The 20,011-nt window shown below is 53.7% G+C and overlaps 1 protein-coding gene across 5 annotated transcripts in view; it reads left to right on the top strand.

Moving 5' to 3' along the window:
- Positions 1–19,218, top strand: part of GRIK5 (glutamate ionotropic receptor kainate type subunit 5) — a 58,180-nt gene extending 38,962 nt beyond the window's left edge. For 4 of the 5 annotated variants that reach the window (XM_060651268.3, XM_060651266.3, XM_060651264.3 and 1 more), the window contains 8 exons: positions 72–188; positions 385–494; positions 892–1,065; positions 11,095–11,260; positions 12,554–12,779; positions 14,569–14,697; positions 14,792–14,913; positions 18,205–19,218. In XM_060651268.3, coding sequence (XP_060507251.1) covers positions 72–188; positions 385–494; positions 892–1,065; positions 11,095–11,260; positions 12,554–12,779; positions 14,569–14,697; positions 14,792–14,913; positions 18,205–18,633 — 1,473 coding nt within the window. In that variant the 3' untranslated portion in view covers positions 18,634–19,218. The remainder of the gene's footprint in view (positions 1–71; positions 189–384; positions 495–891; positions 1,066–11,094; positions 11,261–12,553; positions 12,780–14,568; positions 14,698–14,791; positions 14,914–18,204) is intronic. The other variant, XM_060651265.3, reaches the window with a different exon arrangement.
- The last annotated feature ends 793 nt before the right edge of the window (positions 19,219–20,011 follow it).

Here is a 20,011-nt window from a genome sequence, read left to right as displayed (position 1 = left end):
GGGCGTTTCTCCCTAACTGCCCGTCTGTCTCCCTGGCCCACCCCTCTGCCCCCGCCCTGCTTCCCCTCCAGCAGAAGGCAGACCTGGCTGTGGCCGCATTCACCATCACAGCCGAGCGGGAGAAGGTCATCGACTTCTCCAAACCCTTCATGACCCTGGGGATCAGCATCCTCTACCGAGTGCACATGGTAGGGCTCCCCTGGAGACGCGGAGGCTGTGGGGCAGGAGCCTGGTGGTGGGCACGACACCTGTGTCCCCAAGGGCAGCAGAGGCTGCGGGCTGGACCTTGATGGGCCACTCGGGCTCATGGGCGCCTGGCGAGGCGGGGGCTGGGGATGCAGCTGAGGTCAGGGTGGCTCCGGGCCTCACTCCCTCCCCCCGCAGGGCCGCAAGCCTGGCTACTTCTCCTTCCTGGACCCCTTCTCCCCTGCCGTGTGGCTCTTCATGCTTCTCGCCTACCTGGCCGTCAGCTGCGTCCTGTTCCTGGCCGCCAGGTGAGTCCACTGCCTGCTGCCCGTGAAAAGGCGGCGGGGAAGAGGCGTGGGCTGGGGCCTCCGTGACTGACCTGCACATTCTGTCTGGGCCTCTCCCCTCCCCCCCACTTCCATTTTCTCTCTCTCTCTCTCTCTCTCTCTGTCTCTCTATTTCTCCCTCTGTGTCTCTCTATACATCTCTTTCTGCCTTTTCTGTGTGTGTCTCTCTCTGTGTTTCTTTCTTCCTCTTCCCTCTGTGTGTATCTCTTTCTGTTTCTGTCTCTCTTTTCCCTCCTTTTTCTCACTGCCCCCCCCCCAATCTCTTCACATCATGGTGTCTTTGTCGCTTTCCTCTGTTTTTCTCCTTTTTTTCTCTACCTTGGCTCCATCCACCCCTCGCCCCCGTGTCTCTTCACAGGCTGAGCCCCTACGAGTGGTATAACCCACACCCGTGCCTGCGGGCACGCCCCCACATCCTGGAGAACCAGTACACGTTGGGCAACAGCCTCTGGTTCCCTGTAGGGGGCTTCATGCAACAAGGCTCGGAGATCATGCCCCGGGCGCTGTCCACACGCTGCGTCAGCGGAGTCTGGTAAGGAGCCTTCTGTCTGTCCCAACCTGGGTGGGGAGGGCCCCTTCCAAGCCTGGGAGGATTCTGGTCCCCCTCTGGCAACTGTGTGGCGGGGAATGGGGTGGAGAGAGCTGAGCCCCAGCTCTGCCCACTACTAGCCGTATGACCTTGCGTAGGCCACATCTTCTCTCCATGCCTCAGTCTCCTCATCTGAAAACTGGGGATAAAAATCCCCATGCCGCAGGATTCAGTTGGGCTGTTGCAGAAAAGTACTTCTGACGTGAGAATTATAATTGGAACAGCATACGCATGGCTATTGCTGACTCGTACACGCGCAGGCAGTCACGGAGACTTGTGGCAGCCTGCACGGTCCAGGGACACATACTCCTTGGGGAGTCCCTTGGGGATCCCAGGAACCTGGACAGAGCCTATTTAGCCCCCATCACAAGCTCCAAGAAGTCACATGTCAGAGACCAGACACTGTCAACTTGTGTCTGAACCACGGTTTTTTAAATATTTGTTTATTTTTGAAAGAGAGAGAGAGCCGGGGAGGGGCAGAAAGACAGAGGGAGACACAGAATCCGAAGCAGGCTCCAGGCTCCAAGCTGTCAGCACAGAGCCTGACACGGGGCTTGAACTCACAAGCTCATGACCTGAGCTGAAGTTGGACATTTAACTGACTGAGCCACCCAGGTTTTTTAAACATTTGAATTAGTTAGCAACATTTAAAAATTGGGCAAATCCACTCACAAATCCAGACTTCTCACTCTTCTTGAAAATTCAGGAGCACCGGATAGGCCAGCATCTTCCTGGTCTTACGCATGAGAGGGCTGAGACCTCGTACTCCTCCCGAGGCAGGGCTAGGCCGAGCGGGCTCTCTCCCCGGGGCCACTCACCCTGGCGCCACCTGAGCCCAGCCTCCTCCCCAGGCCCTTCTGGAAGAGCGTTTCTTCCTCCCCTCCTCCCTGTCAGTTAGAATTCACGCATCGACAGTCATTCACCAGATGCTTCTCAGGCCCCTCCTTGTGCCAGGCACTCAGGTGAAGAATCCAGCCTCGAGAGGCAGAGGAACCCAGAATAAATAGCTAAGCAAATAAACAGACACAGGAACGTCCCATTTTGTTCCAGGAACAAGTGAATCCCAAAGACATTGTCTCATTCAAAACTTGTTCCCGACTAACCTTGAATGGGTGCAGGTTTTTCTGTCCCAACTGAGTGGGACGAACTACCACAGAGCAAGTTGTCGGCAGTTCGCTTGGCCCACTGTCTTTGACCCTTTTGGGTCTCGATGACATTTTTTGGGAATGGCATCATTTCATGTGTTACATACCCTGTATTAGTTTCTGATCGCTGCTGCAACAGGTTACACAGGCTTAGTGGCTTCAAACAACATAAACCCATAAACATCATATGGGTCTGGAGGTGAGAAATCGGAAATCTCACTGGGCTAAAGTCCAGGTTTTGGCAGGGCTGGGTCCTTCTGGAGGCCCAGGGCAGAATCCATTTCTTTGCCTGTTTGAGCTTTTAGAAGCCACCTGTACTCCTTGGCTTGTGGCCTCTTTCTCTGTCTTTAAAGCCAGTAGCATTGCATCCTCGTTTCTCTCTCTGTGGCTCTAACCTCCTTCTTCCACTTACAAGAACTCTTGTGATACCACTGGGCCCACCCAGATGATCTAGGATAATCTCCCCCAACTCACATTCCTTAACTTGATCATTTCTGCAAAGATCTTTTTACCCTATAAGGGGACAATACCTCATGAGTTCCAGGGCTTAGGATGTAGACATCTCTGAGGGCGGGGCGAGAGGAGGAGCTTTCTTCTGCCTCCCACATACCCCAGCTGCAACCTACCGACATTGTCAATGTCACACACCTATCAACATGCATGCAAACTACTAAATGAAACAAACAGGGCACAGTGAGAGAGAACAGCAGGGAACGTGGTCACTCCAGGAAGCCCCTTTGAGGAGGGGACACCTAGGCTGAGTCCTAAAGGCTAAAACAGAGGTGTCCACGCCCAGGAGAGGGAGGAACATTCCAGACAGGCCAGAGACCTGATGTGACAGAGACGGCCACATCCTCAGGCCAGGTGGCGGACCGGTGACCTCCTCTCTGCAGGCCGTCCCTTCTGCTCCTGGGTCAGGGACCTCTTCAGCTGGGCGTTCTCCGCCTGTACCCATCACCGTCACCCTGGAAGCTCCCAGTCACGCCCCCTCTCACTGGAGACTTTGACCCCAAGCTCACTCTCGTCTTCACTCTCAGCCCTCCCACACATTCGCTCGGTGAGTGGATGTTTCAACAGATGTTTGTTAGTTTTCAAATGTGACCGCAGCACGGTGACTCGGCAGTCTGGGGCCAGTATCCTAGGGGACTTGGTTGCCGGAGGGCCCTGAACCCACCTCCTGAGCCCCTCATCTTCAGTGTGCATTGGGGTCCCAGCCTCCTACAGGCACACCCAAGGGCTCGTCATCATTCAGGACAGCTCTGCCTCAAAACCAATGTGTGTGTGTGTGTTTTCTTTTATTAATTAATTAATTATTTTGAGAGAGAGCGTGAGTGGGGGAAGGGCAGAGAGAGAGGGGGGACAGAGGATACAGAGTGGGGTCCACAATGACCGTGCAGAGCCCGATGTGGGGCTCGAACTACAAGGTCATGACCTGAGCCAAAGTCACTCAAATGACTGAGCCACCCAGGCACCCTTCAAAATCCATGTTTTTGAGGTTATGCCTGACCTCGGCCCCATCCTCTCGGGCTCCTCCTTGGTCACTCTCGCAAAGTAGTCGTTGGGGCTCCCTCTTTCCTGTTCCCTGAACCCTGCGTACTTTCAGGTCCATCCACCTCAGGTAGGCTCCTAGGCCATGTCTTCAGCCACTCTTTTGCTGTTTTCCTCAACTCCTCCTCAAGGCGTCCTGTCCTCAGAGTCCTCCTGGCAACCTCAGATCTAGCCAGCAGCTTGGCTCTCCCTCCCCTGGCCCCACCAGGGGCACATAGGACCCCCTTACTGACGCATCCAGTACATGCATATAGGCCACCCTCCTTCTAGAAACTCCTTGCTTCCAGGCTGTAGTGGCCCTCTGGTTCCCTCCTCCCGCTTTGGATCCTCTGTTTCATTTCGCAGGGGCGGGGGGGGGGGGTGGGGGTGGTGGTGACCACCCTCGCCGTCTCTCACAAGGAGCTCCTCATTCCACACCAGTGACGTGACAGTGCCTGCAGACCCAGCGCCCTCATTTTACGACAAACATCTTATAACACCTGCTTTCCTACCCTGATGAAATTCAAGGGTAATATATCTCCTTACACACCTACGTACACATGTGATTTGAAACAAATCGGTAATACGCCCTAATCGCAATACAAAAGGGGAAAAGGGGAGTGATCTATGATAGAGTAATAGGATAGTGATGCATAAATGCTTGGGCGGGGCTGTGCTAGAAGACAGAATGCGCGAGTCAGGTGGCTGCATTCGCTTGTAATGGGTACATTGGAAATTACGAGAAGGGAGACCATTTAATAGAATCATGTGGACACCTGAGACTTGACGATTTGAGCTATTCGGTAAATGAGTGTGTTTGCACAAACACAAATCACCATGCACGTGGCGATTTACTAACACAATTGTTCCAAGAGTCTTGATTCGGTGACTCAGATACCGTGAGCAGGGCTGCTGTGTCAGAGGCCTGAGCTCCAAACCGGTGAGGGGTTCTTGGCAAACTTTCAAACACAAGAACATCTGGTTGTTCCTCAATCTGAACAATGCACGCGTTTCTAGAAATTTCGGTTTCTGTTTTAACCATGCAGACATTTTTTTGGCTTTTGTCTACCAAGGAGTGAGGGTCAGAGTCAGGTTCTGGATTTTCCCTGTTGTTTAGACTGGACTGCATTGCTGGACACCTGCCCCCACCCAACAACACCAGGAGCCACTAGAGTGCCCAACACCTAACCACGCGTCTTCCTCACACGCCTCCCAAGGGGCTCTCCCTGCCGGGGGGCCACCACTCTGTACGCTCCGAGGCCTTCTCATCCAGCCCTGGTTCCCCTTGCATTTTGTAACTGATGCTTACCAAGTCCTCACCTCCAGACCCTCCCCATGTGTGCTCTACAGGCATCCCCATAATAGCTTGTCCAAAATGGAGTGCACATCCTTGCTTCCAATTCAGGCTCCCCATCTGTGTCCCCCTGCTCTGTCCCCGTGAGCGCCCCCCCCGCCGCCCCTGCCCAGTCATTATCACCAGTCAGCCACGCTGTATCCTTGGGGTCAAGGTGGTACCTGCTATGTATTAGGCACTGAACAGTTTTGTCTTGAGTGAATGACATTGGCCCTTGCAGTGGGTTTGAAGGGACTTGGTTTCTGGAGAGTTGGGTCAGACCCTGGGTCTTTGCGTGTCGGGTTTTGATTTTCTTTTGCTGGAGGCTATATTATTCATCCCTCTGTCCTCTATTCCACCCCACCCCAGGGCCTAGCACAGCGCTGTACATGCGTGCTCGGCAAAGGTTAGCTGCCGTGTTTGTTACTATCTGCTGGAGGGGGTGAGTGGGTCTGGGAGGCTCTCCCAGCCCCTCCCTGTCTTCATGGCCCACAGATCTGGACTATCTTCAGGGAGCCCGGCCACGCTCACCTGCCAGGCAGGAGGCCAGAAAGGGTCAGGGTAAGACAAGTGGTTGCTCTTGGGCTCCATCGCAAGGCCAGTGGGTGCCTCTTCTCCCAAGTCACCAAGATAGTGAGCGCACACACGCACGGTGCTCCTTCTGTGTCAGATGTGGCTCACTCTTCCCACAGCCCTGTGAGGGGCAGCCTGTGACTGTCTTAGCTCACAGGTGAGTCCACAGTCACACAGCTAGGCAGTGATAGACCCAGGATTTGGGGATTTTCCAGAGATCTTTCTGTTATTGATTTCTTGTTCAGTTCCGTTGTGGTCAGAATATTCTCTGTAGGATTTTCATCCTTTGAAATTTATTGAGACTTGTTTCATGGCTCAGCATATGGTCTATCCTGGTAAGTGTTCTGTGTGCATTTGCATAGAACGTGCTGTCAGTGGGCGCAGTGTGCTATAAATGGCAATTAGGGCCAGTAGGTTGATAGCGTTGTTCAAGGCTCCTATATCCATACCGATTTTCTGTCTGCCTGTTCTATCAATTATTGAGAGAGGGGTGTTGCAATCTCCACCTGTAATTGTGGAGAAATTGTGTCTATTTCTCTTTTCAGTTCTAACAGTTTTTGCTTCATGAATGTTGAAGCTCTGTAATTAGGTACATAAATGTTTAGGATTGTTATGTTGTCTTGATGAATTGATCCCTTTGTCATTGTATAATGCCCCCTCTTTATTCCTGGTAATATGCCTGCTGTGAAGTTACTTGTATTTGATATTAACATAGCTACCCCAGCTTCTTCGTGCTTAGTGTTGGTGTAGCATATCTTTTCCCATCCCTTCACTTCCAACCTACCTGGATCATTTTATGTATGTATGTATGTATGTATGTATGTATGTATGTATGTATATTTTTTAGGGGGAGAGAGAGAGGGCACATGAGTGGGGGAGGGGGAGAGGGAAAGTGAGAGAAAGAAAGAATTCTAAGCAGGCTCTGCACTGTCATTACAGAGCCTAATGCAGGGCTCAAACCCACAAACCATGAGATCATGACCTGAGCTGAAATCAAGAGTCAGACTCTTCACTGACTGAGCCACCCAGATGCCCCAGATCATTATATTTAAAGTGGTTTCTTTTTTTTGTTTGTTTAGTTTATTTATATTTATCTTGAGAGAGAGTGAGCCAGCAGGTGCCTGGGTGCACACAGCAGAGGAGGGGCAGAGAGAGAGAGACAGAGAGAGAAAATCCCAAGCAGGCTCCACACTTAGCACAAAGCCCGATGAGAGGCTTAATCCCACGAACCACAATATCATGATCTGAGCTGAAATCAAGAGTCAGATGGGGCTCCGGGGAGGCTCAGTCGGTTAAGCATCCGACTTTGGCTCAGGTCATGATCTCGCAGTTTGTGGGTTCGAGCCCCTCTGAGCTGTTTGCACAGAGCCTGGAGCCTGCTTCGGACTCTGTGTCTCCTCTCTCTGCCCCTCCCATGCTCATGCTCTGTCTCTCTCTGTCTCTCAATAATAAATAAATGTTATTAAAAAAAAAAAAAGAGCCAGACGCTTATCCCACTGAACCATCCAGGCACCCCTAAAGTGGGTTTCTTATAGGCAAAATGTACTTAGGTCTTGGAGCAGGGGTTGGCAAACTTTGTCAGTATTGGGCCAAATAGTATATAGTTTAGGCTTTGTTGGCCATCTGGTCTCTGTCACAACTAATCAGCTCTGACTGTATTGTGAAAGCAGCCATAGACGATACATAAATGAATGAGTGTGGCTGTGTTCCAATAAAACTTTATTTATGGACATTGATACTGAAAATAGAATTTTATATGTCACGTGTCTTGAAGTAATACTCTTCAATTTCTTTTTAAACATTTAAAAATGTGAAAACCATTCTTAGCCTGCGGGCTGGGCAAAAGCCGATAGCAAGACAGATTTGGCCTGTGGGCCATCGTTTGCCAGCCCTTGGTTGGGACCATTTACCTTTAATGTAATTACTGTAACAGTTGGGTTTAAATCTGCCAACTTGCTATTTATTTGTAATTTGTTCCATCTCTTTTGATTCCTTTTCCCCTCTTTTCCTACCTTCTTTTGGATTTATTGAGATATTTAGGATTCTGTTTCATGTCTACCATTGAAGCATACTTCAATAGCATACTTCTTTTTAAATTTTTCTTAGTAGCTGCTTTGGGTTTACGATATGCATCTTTAATTGATTACAAAATACTTTCAAGTAACATTGTACGACTTCACATAAGATGGAGATCCTTATGACAGTATGCTCCCATCTCTCCTCCTATCCTTTGAGCTACTCTTGTCATATAGATTATTTCTACTTGTCTTACGAGCCCCATAATATATTAGGAGTGTATGTGTGTGTATTTGCTTAAACAGTAAATGTCTTTTTTTTATGTTTATTTATTTATTTAAAAAATTGTTAACTTTTATTCATTTTTGAGAGACACAGGGAGACAGAGCATGAGCAGGACTGGGGCAGAGAGAGAGGGAGACACAGAATCCAAAGCAGGCTCCAGGCTCTGAGCTGTCAGCACAGAGCCCGATACAGGGCTCAAACTCACAAACTGCGAGATCATGACCTGAGTTGAAGTCGGAGACCTAACTGAGCTACCTGGGCACCCCTGGAACTTGCAAGTCTTGATTCTGGGTTTGTGAGTTTGAGCCCCACATTGGGTGTAGAGATTACTTAAAAATAAAATCTTTAAAAAAAATAAAGAGGGGGTGCCTGGGTGGTTCAGTCAGTTAAGCGTCTGACTTAGGCTCAGGTCATGATCTCATGGTTCATGGACTTGATCCCCATGTCAGGTTCTGTGCTGACAGCTCAGAGCCTGGAGCCTGCTTTGGATTCTGTGTCTCCCTCTCTCTCCGCCTCTCCCCTGCTCACGGTCTGTCTCTTTCTCTCTCAAAAGTAAATAAACATTTAAAATTTTTTAAATAAAAAAAAATACCAGATATACAAAGGTACAGGAAACTGTGAGAGAGAAGTCACTCATTTGAAACAGACCCAGAATTGGCAGAATGATGGAACTAGCAGATGAGGGTATTAAAGAGCTGTTATAGATATATTCAGAATGCTCAAGGATATAAAGAAAAACCTGAGTGCAATGCAGAGAGAAATATAAAAAAGGAGCAAGTGGAACTTGTAGAGATGAAATATACAACATTTGAATGGGAAATTTTACTGGAATGGTTTATACAGATCAGACACTGCAGCAGAAGAGAAAAGAGAATTGGAAGACAGCAATAGAATAGAATAGACAGAATAGAATCCAAATGGAAGTCACAGTGGGAAAAAATGACTGACAATGGGCACAAAGTCTAAGTGGCCTGAGGAATAAAATAGCAAGTGGTCTTACATAAGTGATTGAAGTTCCATAAGGAGAGGAGAAAAAAGGAGTAACAGGAAAAAAAAAATATTTGAAGAAGTAATGGTGAAAACTTTTTCAAATTTGATGAAAATTATAAACTTGCAGATCTAAGAAACTCTATAAAACCCACGTAGGATAAACACACATACACACAAAGCACTTCAAGGCGCATTATAATCAACTGCTGAAAACCCGTGATAAAGAGAGAGTCTTGATGCAGCCAGAAGGCGGTGGGGGGGGGGGGGTGGCGGACGACACACGCAAGAATCAAATAACAGTGACAACAGACTTCTTGTCAGAGAGTATGCAAGCCAGGAGACAATGCACAAATGTGCTGAAAGGGAAAAACAACCTGTCAATCTAGTATTCTATATCCATCAAAAAGATCCTTCAAAGATCCACTAACAAATGTTTCATACAAACAAAAGCTGGGAGAATTAATTGCCAGCAGGCCTGCACTTCAAGAGATGTTATTTTGGGGACGGGGGTGCCTGGATGGCTCAGTCAGAAGAGTGTGCACCTCTTGATCTTGGGTCGTGAGTTCGAGCCCCACGTTGGGTATGGAAATTACTTAAAAATAAAATCTTTCTGGAGCGCCTGCATGGGTCAGTCAGTTAAGCTTCCACTTCGGCTCAGGTCATGATCTCATAGTTGGTGAGTTCGAGCCCCTGTCGGGCTCTGTGCTGACAGCTCAGAGCCTGGAGCCTGCTTCGGATTCAGTGTCTCCTTCTCTCTCTGCCCCTCCCCCACTCACACTCTGTCTCTGTCTCTCAAAAAATAAATAAATGTTTAAAAATTTTTTAAATGAAAATGAAATCTTTTTTAAAAGCAAAGGAAAAGTTATGGGAAGTTCTTCATGTAAAAGTTCTTCCATCTAATGCTAGATGGAAACTTGGATGCACATGGAGCAAAGACATGTTTATGTTTATTTATTTTTGAGAGAGACAGAGTGTGAGTGGGGGAGGGGCAGAGAGAGAGGGAGACACAGAATCCCAAGCAGACTCCAGGCTCTGAGCTGTCAGCACAAAGCCCCATCCAGGGCTCGAGCTCACAAACCGTGAGATCATGACCTGAGCCGAAGTCAGTTGCTTAATCGACTGAGCCACCCAGGCACCCCTATCTGGTAATTTTTTATTGGATAACAGACATTTTGAATTTTACATTGTTTTACATTGTTGAATGTATTACTTTAAAGAGTCTTGGACGTTCTCTGGTGGGCAGTTAAATTCCTTGTGGATAATTTTGATCCTTTCCAGGCCTGTTTTTTAAAGCTGTTAGAGATCTGGCATAGTCTTTATTCTAGGGCTGACTTAACTCTATTTGTAATATGTTGTCCTTTGGGGTCTCTACTGAATGTCTCGTCTGTTCGGTCAGATCTCGCTCCTCAGGCTGGAGAGATCTCAAAAGGTTCCCAGCCCTGTGCAAACCCTGGGAATTGTTCTGTCTTTGAAAGCGGTTCTTCTCTGGCCCCTTAGAGTTCCACCCTATGTGTACACAGATTGATATTCAGCCAAAGACTCAAGGGGACTCTGTGCACATTTCTGGAATCTTTTCTCTCTGTGCAGCTCCCTCTTCTTAGGTTCCCTGTCCCACAAATTTTAGCCACCTTGGCCTCTCTGGTCTCCACCTCTGCAACTCATGAGATTGCCAGACTGTTTGGGTTTCCCTTTCTGGCACCTCACTCTATAAACTAAATTCAGCCAGACAGCCTGGGCAACGATAAGTCTCACTTCGTTGCTTTTTTTTCCTCAGGGATTACAGTCCTGTGATGCCTATTGTCCTACGTCTTTAAATAGTTTTCTATATTCTGTCTAATTTTCTAGTTGTTGATGGTGGGAGGGTATTTTCAGGATATCTTATTCTCTTAGATCTGAAAGTGGAAATCTCTGGAAGCAGTATTAAACCCAGGGAGTCTGGCTCTAGAATCGGTGCTTCCAGCCTTCCCACTAGTCAGCAGTCACTGAGCCTTCTAGATGCTGAGGTCATTAAGAGTGGCACCACCAACAGGGTGCATGGCCACAGTGGGAGGGTGGCAGGGGGCGAGGGCCTCCAGACTGTAGCTCGCTCCTTCTCCCCCTCAGGTGGGCCTTCACCTTGATCATCATCTCTTCCTACACGGCCAACCTGGCTGCCTTCCTCACTGTGCAGCGCATGGAGGTGCCCGTGGAGTCAGCTGATGACCTGGCAGACCAGACCAACATTGAGTATGGCACCATCCATGCTGGCTCCACCATGACCTTCTTTCAGGTGGGGGCCTTTGAAGTTGCCCAGGCTTGGTGTTGGTATCCCCATCGTGCATAGCTGCCCAGGGTGGGGCTGGGCAGGGCCTCCTGGGTCAGGGGGATTGATTGTCATGACAGTCAGGGAAGCTGAGAAGCAGAAGACACACTTGTGGGGTCACAGGGAGTGTTGCTGTCTGGCTGGAGAAACTGGACTTTCGCCCCAGGGAACAGAAGGGAGGCAGATAAGGGATCTAATGTTGTATCAGTGCTAGATGGGCCAGATGGGGTCATGGAGGCTGCTAGAAGGGTCAGGCCTGGGAAAATGGGCCAGCAGAGAGGAAGGCAAGGCCCTTCAAGATGAAAGGTGTGTGTCCCTGTGTATTATGGGGTGGTGGGAAAGAATCAAAGGAAAGCAAGCCCGGCAAGGAGGCTTGAGTGACCGTAGAGGCCCTAAATGCCAAGATAGGGCTGAGATTAGGACCTGTAAGTGGGGAGGTGGGAACAGTTACTGGGCAGGGGTGACCTGTTTAGAGCTGAAAGTTCCCTCTGGGGCAAACAGGGGTAGACTAATGGTCTGAGGGAGGCTGGAGCTGGGCAGGGGCCACTGGTTGAAGCATGAAGGAGAGGAGGTCTTGCTGGTGGGTCGTGGGACCAGTTTGCAGCTGGGAAAAATAGAGAAGTAGGTTTGGGAGGTGGCTGAGCCCTGGGGAGGGGCCTGTGGGGCACATAGGAAGAGCAGCGTCTGAACATCAGATAAGAGAAGGAAGGCGTGTGTCAGGAGTAGTGACGGGGGTGGTCATCCCCAGCTTGGCCTCCACAGGCCTCTCCCTAGGGGCTCTAACTGGGACAGCGTGGGGCATTCGCCAGAAGGTTCCTGCAGGGCCTAAAGGAAGTAAATGGTCCTATTTGGCATGCTGCAGGTCTCCCCGACCCAGGCTGGGCCCTGGGTAAATTTGCGGTTGAGCTTCTGTGCATAAGGCCTGGGAGCGCTCGGAAGACAGGGCTGGGTGTCAGGCTGAGCCAGGCCCAGGGGTGGAAGAGAGAAGAGGGGCTAAAGAATAGACCATGGCTCCTTCTTCCCAAGCCTTCTGTCCTCAGGGCCCTCGCTGGCCTGGTGGGCGTGCAGATGGCTTGGACCTGACCTTGAGCAATCTGTCTTGTCCCTCTCCTCTGACTTTGGCTCTTCCTGCCTTCCTCTGGTCTCCTCGCTCTTTCCAGTTGAGAGAGACTTCCTGGAGGGCAGGGGACAGGGTTCAGGGGAAATGCAGGGGGTGGAAAGACCCTCACTTGACTTCCCCACGTCCCCCCCTCCTCCCAGAACTCACGGTACCAGACGTACCAGCGTATGTGGAACTACATGCAGTCGAAGCAGCCCAGTGTGTTTGTCAAGAGCACAGAAGAAGGCATCGCGCGTGTTCTCAACTCCCGCTATGCCTTCCTGCTCGAGTCCACCATGAACGAGTACCACCGGCGTCTCAACTGCAACCTCACCCAGATCGGGGGCCTCCTCGACACCAAGGGCTACGGCATCGGCATGCCACTGGGTATGGCAGCCTTGGGGCTGGGGAATGTGGAGGGGGCCCTGGGTATCCAAAACCAAGCCACGTGAGCCGGCCCAGGACTGGGCCAGGCCCTCCCTGTGGCAGGCCGGTTATGTTGTGCGTGGCCTTGGGCGGATGTCACCGCCATTGAGCCTCTGCACTCAACCCGCAAACACGGGCCTGGCAGCAGTCAGTTCCAGCCCTCCATGGCTGTTGGGAGAATCCCGTGTGACTGTGCACAGCCCAGTACTTGCAGGCCATGACACTTGCCCCCTTCCCCTTTGGCCCGAGGACCCCTTGAGGGGGAAGACCTGGGTTTATGTACCTTACAGTCTCTGCACAGAGCCCACAGCCCAGCTCAGAGCAGGTGCTCAGAATATAGATGATGGAAGGGACGGGGGCAGGGATGGGTCTGCCTGGGAGACTTGGACATGCTTTTTCAGGGCTCAGTGCTGGAAACCCAGCAATTTTATCACCAAATATTGACATTTTGACCTTTAAATCCATCTATCTGCTGATGACTACTGTGTTAGTTATCTATTACTGCGTAACAAATGACCTCCAGTCTTAGCAGCTTCCCTGTGCCAGGGAAGCACGTAGCCCGGTGCTTCGGGGGGACGGGCTCTGGAGTCACACCGACCTGGATTCAAATCCCAGCTCCACACCACCCCCCCGACTCCGTGCATGACCTTAGGCAGGAATGTCACCTGCCTGGTCCAGAAAATGGGGGTGGTAACACCCGGTAATACCAGGATCATGAGGGACTTGAATTAATGTCCGTTAACCAAGGGTCTACAAACCCGGCACATCGTAGGGGCTGCTGAATACTAATGACTCCACCTACCCATGTCCCTAGTTTCTGGCACCTGGGAAATGCTGAAGAGGTGTGGTGACTGAGGAAATGACAGGATGGGACACGTGTGGGGTGTTTGGGACGGAAGGATGGTTTGAGGAGAGAATCCGAGGGTAGGGAGGAGAGAGGTGGCTGGAGATTCATTCACTGAGCAGATTGCCTGATGCCCTACTGTGTGTGGCACGCACTGTGCTGGAAGACCACAGCAGGGGGCCGCGAAGCCCCCAGCCTCTTGCCTTCGACCAGGGGCGCAGACGGCAAGGACACAATAAACACGCAGCTTTATAAAGTGATGTCAGGTGGTGATAACTGCTCTGAGGTGAAGTAAGGGGAAGGGACTGACAGGGAGGGGGTGCTTGGTGCCATTTTAAGTGAAGGTCATTGGAGAAGACCCCTTGAGGAGGCACCATGCGAGCAGAGGCCTGAGTGACAGGAGGGAAGGAACGTTCCAGGCAGAGATCCTGAGGTGGGACTGTGCCTGGAGGACTCGAGGCACAGCCGGGAGGCCAGTGTGGCTGGCACAGAGAGCCTCGGGGGCAGCAGGAGCCTCAGGTGGCGGGGCCAGTGGACCCCAGATCTCGAGGCCGAGGGAAGGACCTGGTGCTCTCTGCGTCGGGAAGCCATTGGAGAATTTTGAGCACGAGAGAGGCGAGCTCTATGACTGTTTCTGAAGTTGTCCCTCTGGCTGGTGGGGGGAGGTGAGGGGCACGGCAGGGAGGGGACGGTGACAAATGTGACATGAGGCCTAGTGGGGGCCCAGCCCAGGGTGGTGGCAGCGGAGGTGGCAAGCAGTGGTCAGACTCGCAGGTAGAGGGGGAAGAGCCCCAGGGATGCGGTGGAGGCAGGAGGAAGGGTCGTGGTGAGGGGGCAGTTGGGGGTTGGGTGGGCAGGGCTCCGGGGCCCCGACGGCCAGTCCACCCCCTTGTCCGTCCGGTGCAGGCTCCCCGTTCCGGGATGAGATCACCCTGGCCATCCTGCAGCTTCAGGAGAACAACCGGCTGGAGATCCTGAAGCGCAAGTGGTGGGAGGGGGGCCGGTGCCCCAAGGAGGAGGATCATCGAGCTAAAGGTCAGCTCCCCCACACCCCACGCCCATCCCAAAGCCCTCTGAAGCCCCCGTGCCCACGCAGCCCCCACCCTGTGACTTCCCCCTCAACCCCCAGGTCTGGGCATGGAGAACATTGGTGGCATTTTTGTCGTGCTCATCTGTGGCCTCATCATTGCCGTCTTCGTGGCGGTCATGGAATTCATATGGTCCACACGGAGGTCGGCAGAGTCCGAAGAGGTGAGGAGGCTGGCAGAGGGCGTGGGGGAGAAGGGGGGTGTCAGGGGCGGAGGGGCATGGAGACTGTGGCATTGGTAGCCTTCCTGGAGGGGGTCTAGGAGCAGTGAGGGGCCAGGAGCAGGGCGCAGAGAGGATCCGAGAGCCCCCCAGGGGCAAAGGGGGTCCGAGGAGAGGTGCATATGGACAGAAGGGAGAGGGAAGCCGGGCGTGAGGAAAGCCAGAGGGAAAGCGGGCATGGACAGAGGTGAGGATGCAGGGGAAAGAAGGGCTGGGGAGAAGGAGTGGGGAGGGGCAGGGGGTAAAGCAAGGAGAACTGAGAAGTGACATAAAGGCAGCGGGTGCGGCTGGAAGACAGCCGGCTTGCTGGCTGGTCCCAGCTCCACAGGGCCGGTGCTGCCCAGTGACACTCCTCCATTTCCACTCGTGCCCCTTCGCTCCCTCACGGGTCCACCTCCGCCTCTCCAGGCCCCAGCCCCCTCCCCCTCCTCACCTTGGCTGTTGACCTTACTTCCACTTCCCTGAGAAAAGCGGAGGAGTTAGAGGAGAGCATACAGACCTCTCCCCATCCAGGCACCTGTCTTTCTCCACTTGCCCTGTCGGTTACTCCGAGGGAATACCCATAATTCCAGCTGAGGCACCCTCCCCTGTGCCCCCATCTCCTCTCTCGCCCCCCCAAGGACATCCCTCAGCGGTTCTTTGCTCCCTCCGCCCACCATCAGTTTCCTCCTCTCTGTTGGATCAAGGCTGTCAGGATACAGACGTACTATCATCTTTCCCATCTTCCAGAAATTTCTCTTGACCCCGCTTCCCTTCCTGGCCACCACGCCCCCTCCTCCCCTAACCGTAGAACCTTGAAAGAGTGTCTTTCTGCTGCGTCAGTTCCTGTGCTGCATCTAGTCTCCGACACACTCCCATCCACATCCCCACTGAAGCTGCTTGTCACCAGTGACCCAGGCCCAAATCCAGCCCAGGTCTCAAGCCTCGTCATATGTGAGGTAGTGATGGGCTTTGGCACAGCTGAGCTCTCGCCTCAAAACCCTCTCTTCATGCTTACGCCCCCCCTTTCTCCTTCCTCTGTGGCCCGTCCTTTGTTGAGGGGTTCTAGGGCTCCGTCCTGGACTCTTCTGTGTCTTCCTCCACCCCTTGGTGACCCCATCCAGCCAAATGGTTTGTAAGACCACCGCTATACTGATGACCTTTACTAGCTGTCTATTACCATGTAACATTCCTAAGATTCAGCAGCTCAAAACAGCAAACTTACATCAGTTTACAGAGCAGCTTAGCCGGGTGGTTCTGGCTGCCAAGGTCTCTGGTGAGGTCATGGTCATGATGTTGGCTGAAGGCTTGCCTGGACCCAGAGGGTCCACTTCCAAGGTGGCGTATTGTCTCCAAATGTACTTGCAGGATTTTGATTTATGGAGGTGACTAAGTGATGACACAGAGAGGCCAATGCCACCGAAAGAAGATTTTTATTACATTTTCCAGGAGGGGGTGATGCCACCCACGTAGGGCCACAGGGGAAGCACCAGGTTTTGGTCAGGAACCAGAGCTGAAAGCCTAGGCCACAGACGGCGCCGGGGCACCGGGCAGGCAAAACAGCTTAGAACTGGCTAGTGTGGATAATGTCGGTGGGCTCAGGGCTAGAGGGTGGTCTGTAGCTGTGTGTACCTGATCCTGGGTGATTTAGGGCAGCCTGGTGTGAGAGTCAGCTTAAGCTGGAGGGTGGGGGTACAAGCTGGGATCGGTTGGTTTGCATATGAAAGGTGGGCTCTCAGCCCTCTGCTATCCCTAAGAATCTAGCTGTGGAAAGGCCCCTCTCTCCCTGACCAGCAAGGTTTTCTCTGTGTCAAAACATCCTAGGATAGAATAAAGAACATGGGGAACATACACACTCAATGGCAGCTGACAGGAGACCTCAGTCCCTCCCACAGGGACCTCTCCGTAGGGCTCCTTGGGTGTCTTCACGCCGTGGCGGCTGGGCTGGCTTGCCCCAGAGCAAGTGATCCAAGGGCCAACCCAGCAGAAGCCACCAGCCGTATTCTGTTGGTCACACAGCAGCCCTGATATAAAGGCAGAGGGGACCACACAGGGTGGGAACACTGGAGGGCAGGACTCTAGGGAGCCGCCTGCCATAACCCCCAGTGAGGATCCCTCACAGGGACTTCTCCCTGGACCCAGGGTCTGTGAACTCTGATCTTCCCATGGATGTCTGACAGGTAACCCACTTAACATCACATGGCCAAGGCAGAGCTCCTGCCCACGCACCAGGCAACGTTGTCATTCTCCTTGCTCAGACCAAGATGTGATTACCCTTGGCTCTCCCCTCTGTCTCATGCCTCCCTTGGATCTCTCAGCCAGTCCTCTCGGCTCCCAGAATACACCCAGAATCCAGCCCCTTCTCACCTCCTTGGCCACTGCCACTCAGCTCGCCCTTGGCCTCCTCCGTCTGTTCTCAGCACAGCACCAGGGAGATCCTGTGTACAGCAGTCCTCTACTTAAGGGTCCCCAGTGCCTCCCACCTGACTCAGAATAAAAGCCAGACCCTTACAGTGGCCTGTGGGCCCCATTGCTCTTCGACCTTGCCTTCTCTCTCCCCTGGGAACCTCACTCCAGCAACCCTGCCCCTGCTTGTGGTTCCTCCCACAAACCACCCGGTTCCCTTTTGGCACCTTTGTCCTGCACAGCCTTGCAGTCTTCCTGAAGGTCTTCCTGGTGCATCTTCCCTAATATCCTACTCCAGATGCAGTATCGGTCCCCACCTCTTGCCAATTTTATTCTCCCCAGCACTCATCACGGGCTAACATACTCCCTGCATTTACATTTTTGTTAGTTTTGTCTCTGCACGCTGGAATACAACCTCCACGAGGGCAGGGACTTCCTGTTTTGGTCCCTGCACACAGCAGGCGCTCAGTAAATAGGTCTTGCCATAGTTGGTAGCATGAGTTAGAGGCAGAAGATGGAAAACAAGCCGGAGGGAGTCGGAGACTTTGGAATGACAAGAAAGGGAAAGACAGGGGCTTGGATAGGAGGCGAGGGCAGGCTCAGGGAGAAACCCGAGGACGGGAGAAGAGAGAGAGGCTGAGAGGTGAGACAGAGCACGCGAAAAGCGCGAAAAGTGGAGGCTAAGAGGGGAGGGGAGGGGAGGAGTGGAGCCCGGCGGCGCGGGGGGGGGGTGGGGGGGGGGCCGAGGCAGAGAAGGGAAAGAGGACGCAGAAGCCAGGCGAGGGGGCGGCGGCGAGGAGAGCGAGCGACGGACCGTGACCACCGCGCCCCGCCCTGCGCCGCCCACAGGTGTCGGTGTGCCAGGAGATGCTGCAGGAGCTGCGGCACGCGGTGTCCTGCCGCAAGACGTCGCGTTCCCGCCGGCGCCGGCGCCCAGGCGGCGCGAGCCGGGCCCTGCTGTCGCTGCGCGCGGTCCGCGAGATGCGCCTCAGCAACGGCAAGCTCTACTCGGCCGGCGCGGGCGGGGATGCGGGCGGCGCGCACGGGGGCCCCCAGCGCCTCCTGGACGACCCGGGGCCGCCCGGCGGGGCCCGGCCCCCCGCCCCTACGCCCTGCACCCACGTGCGCGTCTGCCAGGAGTGTCGGCGCATCCAGGCGCTGCGGGCGTCCGGGGCCGGCGCGCCCCCGCGTGGCCTAGGCGCCCCCGCCGAAGCCACCAGCCCGCCCCGGCCGCGGCCAGGCCCCGCAGGCCCCCGCGAGCTGGCCGAACACGAGTGACCACGGGCGGAGCCGGGCTGGCGGCGGGACTGACCGCAGGGACGGAGCCCGGGCCGCCCCCGCTTCCCCAGCGGGCGAGGGACGGGACTTGTGCCCCGGTGCTCCGGACGCCGCGATTTTGCCTTGGGCTCACGGTGTCGTCCGAGGCCCGGCTCCGGAGCCTTCCTGCGCCCCCTAGTGGACTTGCCAGAGGGTGCCGCGGACCCCGCACTGCGCCCACCCCCCCCACCCCCCCCTGCGGATAGGAGGAGCGCAGGAATCGAGGACTCCGGGGGCCGGGGACTGCGGGGCCGTTCCGGAAGCGGAAAGCAGTCCGCGAGGAGAGCCCCATCCTGGGACTGCTCAGGCTCCCCAAGACTTGACACAGCCCTCCCCACTTCTGGAGGACGGGAGGGCCTCTGGGCATATGGGTGTCCCCTGGCGCCCCTCAACTCTTCTCTTTCTCTCTTTTTTTTGGGGAGAAACCTCGGAATTTCTATGAGACACCCCCCAGGGAGGAGGTCAGTTGGGCCCCTGTCCCTCCCCCTGCCACACCCCAGTCCCTGTTGGAATAAAAAAAGAACAAAACCCCAAAAACTGGGGATACCTGGGTCTCATTTCCTGGAGGTATGAGGGCATTAAAGGCTCGGGCTCCCCAGGGAGTCTGCTGAGAACCACACACTGGATGGTCACTCCTGGACTCTCTCCACCCTTGGGCCCTGCCCTCAGCCAGCAGGTTAGCCCAGGTCCTGGCAGCTGGCCCCTCTCCACTGACCTTCTCTCAGGACAGAAGGAGGCTGCGACAGAGACCCTGAGACAGATGGAGAGAGATGCAGGGATCTGGAGAGGAGGAGACACCAGGGAACGGAGACACAGAAAGACAGAAACCAGATGGGGTTGGGGGAAGGGGAGGGTGAGTGAACTGCTCAGTGTGACCCTGCCTGGGGTGGCCACGCAAGTGGCAGGTGGGTGCTTGGGCCAGGGTGATTTGGTAACTTGTTAATTGTGTGCCTGTGTGTGTACATACGTCCGTGGGGCCATCTCCACCTGTCTGTGACTCTGACCCTGTGTTTCGGCTGAAAATGTACCTCCCCAGTCCCCAGGAGAGGAAGTGAGAAATCCCAGTAGACTGGGGGTGGCTGAAGGACTGGTTGAGCGGGGGGAGAGGGGTGGGTCTGCTTTCTGTCTCCGCCTTCCCCCGCCCCGCTGGAGGTTTCCACTGGAAACTGCAGCTGAGAAAGGACGAGTGAAGGTCACACAGCGAGAGCCATAACGAGGCCGAGTAGAAGGGGGAGAGATGGAGAGGTGGGGTGAGGAAAAGATGGGGCAGGGGTGGGGGAGAGGGAGAGCTGGGGAGAAACAAGGAGGGGGGCAGAGAGGGAGGAGTAGAGAGTAGGAG

The sequence above is a fragment of the Panthera onca genome, chromosome E2 (genome assembly GCF_046562875.1).
Source record: "Panthera onca isolate mPanOnc1 chromosome E2, mPanOnc1 haplotype 2, whole genome shotgun sequence".
NCBI lineage: Eukaryota > Metazoa > Chordata > Mammalia > Carnivora > Felidae > Panthera > Panthera onca.
Note: the sequence above shows the minus strand (reverse complement) of the source record. Positions and strands in the feature narration are given on the sequence as shown.